At 38.9% G+C, this 12,425-nt stretch overlaps 1 protein-coding gene across 2 annotated transcripts; it reads left to right on the top strand.

Annotated features, from left to right (window-relative positions):
* Nucleotides 1-243: 243 nt before the first annotated feature.
* On the top strand, nucleotides 244-8,456 carry LOC123774798 (uncharacterized). Of its 2 annotated transcripts, none has more exons than XM_045769415.2 (9): nucleotides 244-340; nucleotides 1,009-1,111; nucleotides 1,674-1,893; nucleotides 2,324-2,520; nucleotides 3,295-3,489; nucleotides 4,403-4,501; nucleotides 5,529-5,606; nucleotides 6,123-6,221; nucleotides 7,300-8,456. In XM_045769415.2, the coding sequence occupies exons 2-9, from the start codon at nucleotides 1,052-1,054 to the stop codon at nucleotides 7,447-7,449; spliced, it is 1,098 nt and encodes a 365-aa protein (XP_045625371.2). In that variant the 5' UTR covers nucleotides 244-340; nucleotides 1,009-1,051; the 3' UTR covers nucleotides 7,450-8,456. The 2 variants fall into 2 exon arrangements, with proteins under 2 accessions (XP_045625371.2, XP_045625372.2); XM_045769416.2 differs by having other exon boundaries at nucleotides 251-340; nucleotides 1,022-1,111.
* Nucleotides 8,457-12,425: the final 3,969 nt, after the last annotated feature.

The raw sequence follows: 12,425 nt of genomic DNA on the forward strand, positions 1-12,425 counted from the left end.
GCACAGTGCTGCCATGTAACCCATCTTAACCGCGACTCATTCTCTGCTACACACAAGTTACACCAAACACGTGTGTGTGCACACACCTGTATGAAGAACAGGAAAACAAAACAAAAATACTGAACATCTGGTGATTCAGTAGATAAACACAGCTGCCGTCACTGATAAGACGCGGTAACATATAAATAGCTTCCAGGAAAATGTGGATAAGAATTTTTTTATCCTCCGATTTACTGACGCTGCCGTGACCACGCTGGCAACTTGCCTCCATCTCAGACAGTCAGCCAGTTCTCTCGTCAGTTAGTTCTCTTACACAATCGTTTGGATCAGACGAGTCCCAGTAAGCCCAAGCAGTCGTCTGAATCACATCAGTCCCAGAAAGCCTTTGCAGTCAAGTGAATCAGACCATGCCTGTGCTGGTCCATGATTCCATCAATAATTTTCGTTTTCACGCAAATTAAGGGGTATTGTTGACTTTGGGAAAATAGGATATTATAATTGACTTGAGAATGGTCCAGGACGGACCGAAACGTCGTCGTCCCTTCACCTTCTAGTGTGTGGTCTGGTCAACAGGATATTATATTGTTGTGTCCTATCTTTTCTCTTAGATAAAGGCCTGTATACTCACCGCATGAAGCGAAACCCATTACATTCACTCAACCAAAAACGCGTATCAGAAAGCAGCATGCAAAGAACTGAGTTAATTTAGTGGCAAAGGAATATAAGCAGACCGACATAATTCTAATATATACCATGTTGACCAGACCACACACTAGAAGTTGAAGGGACGACGACGTTTCGGTCCGTCCTGGACCATTCTCAAGTCGATTGTGACTTGAGAATCGATTGTGTCGATTGTGACACAATAGACTTGAGAATGGTCCAGGACGGACCGAAACGTCGTCGTCCCTTCAACTTCTAGTGTGTGGTCTGGTCAACATACTTCAGCCACGTTATTGTGACTCATCGCCTGAATATATACCATGATAACTTAATATTACGATACAGTGTGCCGATACAGAGATACATTGAGCGTTGTATTTGAGTAGAAATGACACTCGAGGCCCGAGACAGCATTCATCGTGGAGAACTTGAGTACAGTAGACCAATGGTGAGTACCTGAAGAGCAGTTTTCTTCTATATAGTCGTCATGACTAGGCCCTTTCTACTGATAGATCCCTTCCACACTCTCTTTAAATCATTTCGTTTTTTGAGTTATGTATTAAGAGCGGGTTTTGAAATTAAGCCGAAAAATGAATAAACTAAGTCCAAATTTGTTGAAATTACAACTAAAAATGTATATATTAAGTCCTAATTAAATCCAAATTCGTCTAAAATCATTGAAATTAAAACCAAATTTTTTGAAATTAAGTCCAAATACATATTACTTTTTTTGCCCATAAAACGAAGGTTTATTCATAATACACTAAGCAATCGATATAAATAATGTTTGTAATCGATATAAAAAATCACAATATGAAATACAATAAATTCAGATTTTGTATCAAACATGTAATAATTGCTACTATTATTGTTATTTGAATCCATTTCTCTATCATCTTGGTTAACTACGTCCATCTATCCTGATACAAAAATAAACGTCAGAACCAATATTCGAAGTCTTTTTTTTTTTTTACTACTTGGATTTTTAAAGCAATTAAGATTCATTCCAGAGAAGGAAGTGTAAGATGAAGATGCTGCACATATGGACGGTGATGGGGATGCTGCTGGCGGCGACAGTGTTGGTGATCAGGCAGCGAGAGGCGGCCCAGCATCCTTCGTCAGGAGCCGGATCCTTGCCGGCCGGCCGGACTGGCCAAGCCAGCCCCCGGCCTGAGGAGCAGGGCGACGTCGACTCGGCCAGTGGGAAACCCACCTCGGCCTGTCGTGACGGTGGGGTTGATGGTGTATATATATATAAATATTATATATATATAATATATATATATATATATATATATATATATATATATATATATATATATTTATATTTATATTAAGGAATGGATCTTAATTAAATTCTCAGAGCTGATGTCGAGTTAGCTGCAGTGTCTGAGGAAACTGTTGCTACTTGCAAGACAGTAGTAGGCATCCATCAGTCTCTAGAGATTATGCTTGTTGCGCTCTAATTATCTCTATGAATAATATACCATAAAGCCGTATAGTACGAGTAATGAAGTATCTACCATATCTACCCTCCGAAGGTAGATATAGTAGATTAAAGTCCGCATTTTAAGTTACCTTTACATTTAGACGACCCTTAGAGGTCCCTTTTATCAGTTGTTAAACTCGAGCAGCACTGATGGCGGTCTTATGTAAACAGCGGTGCGGTCGTGTGTCCGTCAGCGGCTGCGGGAACCGCTAAGCTGGCGGGACGCTCGTCTCATTAAGTTCCTGAAGGAGATGATTGAACCGCCGCCTCGGAAGCCAAGTCGTCTCCGCCCACGACAGCCGCCCTGGCAAGATCGGCCCTCCTTCAACACCAGCGAGGTCCTCCTAAGAACGCTCTTTCAAGGACAGGTATAACTATATGTTAACATGGCTCTTAGAAGGGATTTAAGGACAGACTAATTCTTGGGATATGGGGACGGAGTGTAGGAACAGTCCTCAGTCATTAGGACCATCTGGGATCGAACTCTGGCCCTGCAAATAGTTACACTGTCGCTCTATCGACCACGGTAAGTGGGTTGACCCAACTTTAAGCAGACAAAATAGGAATTACTACATTGAATTAAGAGCCTAAAGCTGAATGTAAATACACAATTTTTAACGTCAACAAATATCTGATGCTATTTATGACTTAAATTGATTATTTACATTTTTTAAGCAAAAACATACTTTAAAAGTTGAAAATTAATAAAAAATAATGTTTTATATGCTTGGCTCTTCATGTTATGTCTGTTACATCACCTAGTTTTACTCACCTAATTGTGCTTGCTTGAGGTTTGGCTCTTTGGTCCCGCCTCTCAACTGTCAATCAAACCGTAAGGGGGGGTTTACACACACACACACACACACACACACACACACACACACACACACATAGTAGGCTCATAGAAATCTGTACACCAGTTAACTGACAATTGAGAGGCGGGGACCAAAGAGCCAAAGCTCAACCCCCGCAAGCACAAATAGCTGAGTACACTATGTAGCTTAAAAAAAATTATATTAGACATAACAGAAGAAACACAGACTGGTTAGAAAGGTCCAGGGAAGGTCCAAGAGCTAATAACTCGAGACTTTGCAGACACAAAGAGTAAAAAACACACACCCACACACACACTTTGTATACAGAAGAGCGGTGTGTTTGTGGAGGTGGGCGCCCAGGACGGCTTGTGGCTGAGTAACACCTGGTGGCTGGAGGCGACGCAGGGGTGGCGGGGTCTCCTAGTAGAGGCTGACCCCATCAACTACGGTCAACTGCGCGCCTCCCCCCGCGCCTCCAGCACTCTCCCCGTCTGCGTCTCCGTCGACCCCTACGCCTCCTCGGTAGGTAGTGGGGAGGGAGAGAGAGAGAGGGAGAGAGACAGAGAGGGAGAGAGAAAGAGAGGGAGAGAGAAAGAGAGGGAGAGAGAAAGAGAGGGAGAGAGAAAGAGAGGGATAGAGAAAGAGAGGGAGAGAGACAGAGAGGGAGATAGAGAGGGAGAGAGAAAGAGAGGGAGAGAGAAAGAGAGGGATAGAGAAAGAGAGGGAGAGAGACAGAGAGGGAGAGACAGAGGGAGAGAGACAGAGACAGAGAGAGAGAGAAAGAGAGAGAGACAGAGAGAGAGAGAGAAAGAGAAAAAAAAGAGAGAGTATCCAGTAGCGAGTTAAATAATGTATTCACTAAGGTGCATGGAGCCCTGGCTGTCTGGGTTCGAATCCTTCAGGGGGGTGAGGAAGGGAAGGGAATTGTCAGGGGAAAGCGCCAAGCCATTACGACAATATAGCCCCTGGAAGGATGGGGGGGGGGTCAGGATATGGATTTATTGCATTTTATTTTTAAATTAAATTTTTTTTTTAGGGTAATCTAGTCTGCAGGTGCGTGTAGTACACTGCTGTTGTCCTAAACACGCTGTTAATTCTGTATTCTTGTTATACAGAAACAAGAATACAATACAGTGCTGATGGGTGTATAACAAGTTAGAAGTAAATACTTTAACGGAGCCAAGTATAGTTTGTCGTGTGTAATTCAGAATACCCCAACAGAGGCATGGATTAGCTCGAAAGTACGTCTACTTCTTAATATAATTGAGTTTAAATTTAATTATAAATTAAAACTTAATCTTTAAGTTTAAGGCATCAGTAATCCACAGACTTCATGTAGCAAAGTCTGTAAATTGGTTCTTTGTTTACTAAACCACTGACCCTCCACACTGCATGGATTTCTCCCACCTCTCCCCCGTGGCATCTTCTCCCACAGCAACAGTTGGTACGTACCCGCGCTCCCAGCAACTTTACAAGAAGCTTGCTTAAGGCACAACAAGGTCGCTCACAACTGGTCAAGTACGCTTCTCCATCGGTAAGTGTAATGGAAGTCAGATGTTATACGTGAGGATGAAAATTATAGGAGTCAGTGGGCATTATAGGAATACTGTGTGTAGGTCCAAGCTTGCATGGTTCCAAATGGGTTTTTTTTCTGAGTTAAAATGAAAAGTATTTTTTGCCTTCTAGTGTGTTGCCCGATCATGTCTGAATGGTTTATAAAATGTTGTATGAGAGAGTCTTTCAAAATATTGAATATGAGTCCTTCAAAATATTGAATGTGAGAGTCCTTCAAAATATTGAATACGAGTCCTTCCAAATATTGAATATGAGTTCTTCAAAATATTGAATGTGAGAGTCCTTCAAAATATTGAATATGAGTCCTTCAAAATTTTGAACATGAGTCCTTCAAAATATTGAATACGAGTCCTTCAAAATATTGAATGTGAGAGTCCTACAAAATATTGAATATGAGTCCTTCAAAATATTGAATGTGAAAGTCCTTCAAAATATTGAATATGAGTCCTTCAAAATATTGAATGTGAAAGTCCTTCAAAATATTGAATATGAGTCCTTCAAAATATTGAATGTGAAAGTCCTTCAAAATATTGAATGAGAGAGAGACCTTCCACATATTGTATATGAGAGGTCTTATAAATATAAAATTTCTGGAAGTTCGTGTTGGAAAGACTTACGCGTTCACAATTAACATATCTCAACCTAACCTTCAGACTTATCTCAACACTGTCTATAAGACTTCTAGTTCCTTTCTGAACATGAACATGTTGTTCTCCACGAATGAACACAGTATAGGTGTTAAATAAGGCTTTCCTTTTTATTTCTCGTGGGCTTTTCTGAAGACCAACATCAGTCTTGATTGTTGAATTGTCTTAGGCGTATGTCAGCCGTAAATCAGCTATCTCAGCCTTGTTCCAGCCTTATATGTCACCCTTTGATCAGTCTTCCCCACAGCCTTATTAACCAGCCCTTTTCTGTCCCTTGTGTCCTAACAGTATCTGACGTTTAACTCATGCTCAGGGTTTCTGCCTCTCTCTCCTTGACAGGATCTGCTCGCAGGAGAGATTTGGAACACAACCTGTTATCCTCTCCTCTCAGTGCTGAAAGCTGCTGGCTACACTCAGGTGAGAGAGAGAGAGAGAGAGAGAGAGAGAGAGAGAGAGAGAGAGAGAGAGAGAGAGAGAGAGAGAGATAAAGTGTGTATATGTGTGTGTGTGTGTGTGTGTGTGTGTGTGTGAATCAGTTCGTGACCTGCATAAATTTGTTAGATTTTGTTAATACAAACTTAAAAATATCCTAATGTTTACTAAGCACGGAGCTTAGCTTAAACATTTTTTTTTTTTTTTTTTTTTGCATTTTTTTAACCCGAAGCTTGGTTTAAATATTATAGAAATCTAATTTTTTTTTTTGGCAAAATTTGGAACTCATAATTAATTTAGTTCATAAATTACCATAAACTTCAAATATTTTATAGAATAACGTAATTACTTGTTTACAATGCAAATTTAAACATCCAACACATGATATTTCGCTGAATGACCCTCCAGCCAATAAGCAAAGGCTCACACAGTCAATTATTAAACTTATCTTAAGGTAAGCTAATGCTGTATATAGCCTGGACCAAATAACACCTCCCACAGATTGACCTCCTAACCTTTGACCTCTCCGGTGGAGGCATGGAGATGACCACAGGATTCCTGGCCCTAAACAAGGCACTTGGATACCCCTTCCACGTCAAGGTCGGCCTAGGAAAGTCATTCATTTTCGTTCTCTAATTTCCGTATTTGTTGCTTTTGTTTACTTTTATTGACTTTTGTTTCACGTTTGTTTGTTTTTGTTTTCATTAAGTTTGTTGACATTATAATGAGTAATAATTCAGCCCGTTTTCAAGATTTTACAATCGTCTGAATTTAGAAAAAAAACACCTGTTTTAAGACCAGGAGTTTTAGAAAGCATTCAAACTAAGTTGCTTCATATCTCCTTAAACTGTCTGAGTTAGAGAGATGGCCTAAAATCACCTCATTTGTAAATGCATTATATTTGTATTCTATTATTTTGCTATTTTTTTTATTAAAACACACACACACACATATTAGAGATATTAGAAAGAACTTTTTCAGTGTCAGAGTGGTTGACAAATGGAATGCATTAGTAAGTGAAGTGGTGGAGGCTGACTCCATACACAGCTTCAAGTGTAGATATGATAGAGACCAATAGGCGCAGGAACCTTTACACCAGTTGATTGATGGTTGAGAGGCGGGACCAAAGAGCCACAGCTCATCCCCCGCAAGCACAATTAGGTGAGTACACATGACAAGGTGGGGGGAATGATATTGGTTTATAAAATACTTAGAGGGAGTGCAAGGTGGAAACGGGAATTGTTTAAAATAAATATGAATAACACAAGGGTGACGGATGGAAGCTTGAGACTTAGATGTGTCATAGAGATGTTATAAAGTTTTCTTTCAAGTGTAAGAGTAGTGAGTAAATGGAATGACTATAAGGAGCATATTGGAGAGGATAACTGCAAGCATAACTTTAAAAACCTGTATGAGAGAGTTAAATAGGCCAGCAATAGGTCATTGCTGTAGACCACCAACGGCTTGAAAAGCGGGGATCCAAGAGCTAAAGCTCGATCATATAGACACAAGTAGACGAGTTTACACACACACACACACACACACACACACACACACACACACACACACACACACACACACACACACACACACACACACACACACGCACACATGAATTGGGTTATTCACCTCACTGTTATTCATGTCTCATAAAAGATATACTTTGCATCATCTCCAGCTGTTGCTGTACCAGGATAACCAGTTGGAGCAGTTCTTCGATATCGATGAAGTCAAGAACACCTACACGAACCTTGGCTATCACACCATGAAGATTACAGGGTCCCATTACTTCCTTTATCACCAGTCAATCAACATTGTATTTGTCTGAAACATGTTCCTTCTCTCTCTCTCTCTCTCTCTCTCTCTCTCTCTCTCTCTCTCTCTTTCTCTTCTCCCTCTCTCTCTTCTCCCTCTCTCTCTTCTCCCTTTCTCTCTTCTCCCTCTCTCTCTCATTCGTCCCCAACATCTCTTTGTTAAGTTAAATGTGAAAGTAGAGGTTCTGGAGCACACTGAATTCTCTCTCTGTAAAATGTACACAAATCTAACCCGTGAAAGTCGCATTTGCCGAAACGTTAAATTGAGGTGAAATTCAGTGAAATGTGTCCGGGTCGTGCAATGAAATTGTTAACATTTTACATGTATAGTTCTCTAAATTCTTGTTATTTAATCTAAGTTTATAGAGTTTATGAGGAACTGATTACAAGAATTTGTCCTTAGATTGAGTTCACGTGTAATGCATATATAAAAGGGATATAAAATAAATGTTTATATAATTTTTCTTGTCGCATAGTGTGTGTGTGTTTGTGTCACTCTGGATTATATATCACAGTAATTTAGACAATAAAATTATACCCATAGGAATTATACGTATAATTTAACACATAAATGTAAACCTAAGGCAGATTCATAATTCGAATCGCAACAACGAGATGTATCAATGATAGAAAACCGAGGCCATTAAATTGGATCAAACCTGCGTCCATAGACGTAGAATAACGAAAAATAACCCAAAGCACTTTCAGGTATTAACACCTCGTCAAGGAATACACTACGGGAATACAGAGTAATACAAGAAGATACAAGAGGGTATGACAGAACTGATGTTGTTAATTAAATGGTATATTCTTACAAAGCCACGACCAAATATATCATTTTAAAGCCATTAAATTCCTTACCACTATAAAATCGCTCTATAAGAACACCCTTTGTCAATACCTACACGTTCAACACCCTATATAGGCTGTTGAACGTGGGCCGGCAGGCAGGCAGGCAGCTGGAGTGTGTCATACTTTCTATTGAACTTTGTCTCTGTCAACCAGAAAGTTCAACTCCAAGTTCGCTATAGTTTGCTGAACTCTCAGGTGGGACACCGAGTCGGACGTAGCTGGTATTTCGGACGCGTTTTTTTTCCTCTCCCTCTCTCTCTCTCTGCCTCTGAGTGTGAAGGGCGAGTGAATGTGATCAGGAAGGAAGGTTAAATGTCTCGTTCTGAACACATCTGCCTCGTTCATTATTAATGATTAATTTTTTTTATTAATATTAACTGTCTTTATTAATGTTTATTGTTTTTATAATACGTATTACTGATTTATATTCTCTCTCTCTCTCTATTATATATATATATATATATATATATATATATATATATATATATATATATATATATATATATATATATATATATATATATATACATATATATATATATTATATACTACTTATTTTTAGTATTTAAAACATTTTTAACACAATTATTCATTATTTAATAAAATGATGTATTATTAAAATTAAATTGTATAATGATTTATTATTTTTAACAATTAATTGACTCAATTACTTACTATCTAATAAAATGATTTAATAAAATATTCAATTAATTAATAAAAACAGTTTTAGATAAACTCACAGCGTTCACTTTGTACTTTGTATCACAGCCATTTCATAACTATTAATCTTCCGTCATCATTATCACTTTATCTCTGATTTTGTTGTGGGAGAAAATGGTTGAATGGAGAGAACACATAATTCGGATATCACAGTAAGAATCATATCTTCTTAAAGATAAGAAATCATTAGGAAGTGTAGGGTTCTAATTAGATTTTACTTTTCTATGTTTGTGGAGGATAAAATAAGAAGGAAATCTGGGTTGTTTGATCATTAATGTTGTTCTCTTACAAATATTTGTTTGAAATCTGGATGCTGTTTTTCAAGTTATTTAACTGATGGCTCCCATTCATAACACAATTTGGTGAACCCGTTTATTAAAAGGTCTGGTGGATCAATTTTTTGTGAGAATTATCCCATTCTGAGATTCCATATTTAAAAGATTTAACTCTTAGAAAATAGTCTGTACAATCGCTACTTAATAAGGTAAAACCATTTTATGCTGCACAGAGACAGCATAACATCACTCAAGTGAGGAAGCACCGGCGATTTGTCCGCATACTGTAAGCTCCTGACTATTCTTAAATTTTACAGGTTCAAGAATATCAAAACTTTTAAAATATAACCAATTTTTTCCCCCCTTTCATCATTTACAGTATTAGGTAAGGAGTCAGGAACAGGGTGAGAGAATATATCTCTATATTCCAAGGAGTATCTTGTTTTTAATTATGACACTTAAACTCGGAATCCAGAAACAAAAGAGAGGTTTCTATACTGAACTTTCGTTCCAGAATGCAGGCGATGAGTCACAATAACGTGGCTAAAGTAAAGTTGACCAGACCACACACTAGAAGGTGAAGGGACGACGACATTTCGGTCCGTCCTGGACCATTCTCAAGTCGATTGTGAAATTTCGTTCCAGAATCATTCGCTGTACCTTCACACCCTCAGGAAAGATATACTTCATGTTGAACGGTATGGGGACCTTGGGTGCTCCTTGAAGACCTTGGGTGCTCCTTGAAGACCTTGGGTGCTCCTTGAAGACCTTGGGTGCTCCTTGAAGACCTTGGGTGCTCCTTGAAGACCTTGGGTGCTCCTTGAAGACCTTGGGTGCTCCTTGAAGACCCTGGGTGCTCCTTGAAGACCCTGGGTGCTCCTTGAAGACCCTGGGTGCTCCTTGAAGACCCTGGGTGCTCCTTGAAGACCCTGGGTGCTCCTTGAACACCTTGGGTGCTCCTTGAAGACCTTGGGTGCTCCTTGAAGACCCTGGGTGCTCCTTGAAGACCTTGGGTGCTCCTTGAAGACCCTGGGTGCTCCTTGAAGACATTGGGTGCTCCTTGAAGACCCTGGGTGCTCCTTGAAGACCCTGGGTGCTCCTTGAAGACCCTGGGTGCTCCTTGAAGACCTTGGGGGCTCCTTGAAGACCTTGGGTGCTCCTTGAAGATATGTCTTGGGTGTTAAGAACTTCTCTCTAAGAAATTTGAAAGAATTCATCAATACACAGATTTTCTCGAATGCATGGTGGATATGAACACCTTCAATTTGAAATTCTGTCTTTATTTTTAGTTACAAAAGGTAGAATACATCTTAGAAACTGAAAATTATTCTTGTAAATTGGCTTCGTCAATGCTGTTTGAATTACTATGTTCAAGTTTTACATGATCTTCCAAGGCAACACGCTGAACATATAGAACAAGACCATTCCATGTTTCTAATATCCTGTTCATCAAATTTCGTTTCGGTGCAGAGCAAATGTAAAGCTTCTGAGCAAAATGTGGCGAAATGTAGAACCACAGTACCGCTTGGTTCGAAGTGTTCGGTTTTGGTACAATTGAATCGTAGGTGGTAACACTGTACCCTTACAGCTGATATTTCGTCGTTTTCAGAAACTTGTTTCTTATTTGTGAGAGATTTGTCTCTTATTTGTGAGGTTCTTGTCGTGTATTTGTTTCACACTTGTCAGAAACCTGTCTCTTATAGGTGCCGTCGTTTGAGAGACGTCTCGTTCGAATTTAAATTAATATCACCTTCAAATATCTTTACTTCATTGCAAAAATGATCTTGATTGCAAAAACAATACAAAATGTGAACAGTTTGATTGCAAAAAGCAAAAAGTATTGCCAACATTTATTCCACAAGACGCTCATGTTTTCAAATAATACATTTTGGAAAATGTTCGCTGGAGTTTTGCTAAATACAACACAGCACCGCGGAATGATCGCATAGCTTCTTCCCATCATTACATCCCCTCTACAAAATATCGAAAAACATTTTCTTATTTTCGCACAGGAAGCTGCGTACCTCCTTTACTGACCGTGGTATTAATATCTTTGTGACTTCTCTCTCTCTCCTGATGTTACCTTATTCGACATAAGATTTTTTGTCATTAATTTCGTCTTTGTGTGTGTTATTGTGCTGATATGTAACTTTCTGGCAACAGGAGCTTGAGAGAGAGAGAGAGAGAGAGAGAGAGAGAGAGAGAGAGAGAGAGAGAGAGAGAGAGAGAGAGAGAGAGAGAGAGACGGAGACAGACATGGAAAGAGAGAGACAGACAGAGGAGGAGGATCCAGACAGTTATCAAGCGAACCAAACACTGATGGGCAGGATATTAAATCAGATACGACTCCCACTGCAAAAGTCCTATATGGTACACTGAGAACGTGTAAATGGGGGACATATATTTATTTTTCAATTTCAGAAAACTACAAATTCAAAATTGGAAAAAGATTCGCTAAACTAAAGCTTCAATATCCTCCACAAATACATGTTCTGATTTGTTCAAAATCTGTCAAAGTAAATTAGAGTTATTGCTGGATATTTCCCAATATCAAAGCTCACACAAGATATTGCCTGAAGCAATCGTGATGGACAATGAAAATGTATTGCTTTGCTCAAGAAAAATATGAGTCAATATATCACTGAAACTATAAATGGATACGACTCTACGAGGCTGGAAGCCAGATGCTTGGGGCTAGCTTCACCCAATTATTCCCAGTGACTGATGCTGGGTAGGTGCCAAACACAGGCGGGATGAGACTGGCACAAGACAAAACCCAATGAGACACATTCCCCATCGTCACACCCCCTTCACAAAAATCTCTCATTATCATATGACTCGGTTCTAAATTATTATTATTATTATTTAGCTATATAAACTTTGTACACTGATCACGCCAAAATTTAAAAAATCTATTATATTAACTTTTAAACACCCATAATTTTGATGGTACAGCTTGTTCCATATATAATTTTGAGTACAGCTTGTTCCATATATAATTTTGAGTACAGCTTGTTCCATATATAATTTTAGGATTGAGTTCTAATGAGCTGTGTGCAAAATCTGAATAAAATCTAGAATAGATTAGCGTTATAATAGGAGTAGGAGAGTAATAATATAATATACTTTCATATTAAAATTTC

Source organism: Procambarus clarkii, chromosome 68 (genome assembly GCF_040958095.1).
Source record: "Procambarus clarkii isolate CNS0578487 chromosome 68, FALCON_Pclarkii_2.0, whole genome shotgun sequence".
NCBI classification, from domain to species: Eukaryota; Metazoa; Arthropoda; class Malacostraca; order Decapoda; family Cambaridae; genus Procambarus; species Procambarus clarkii.

Bases quoted from the DNA above. Each gene is read 5' to 3' on its own strand.
- LOC123774798 (XM_045769415.2), top strand. From the start codon at position 1,052: ATGACACTCGAGGCCCGAGACAGCATTCATCGTGGAGAACTTGAGTAC. The intron at 2,521-3,294 runs GTATAACTATAT...CTTTGTATACAG, and splicing joins GAACGCTCTTTCAAGGACAG to AAGAGCGGTGTGTTTGTGGA. The intron at 6,222-7,299 runs GTCGGCCTAGGA...CATCATCTCCAG, and splicing joins GATACCCCTTCCACGTCAAG to CTGTTGCTGTACCAGGATAA.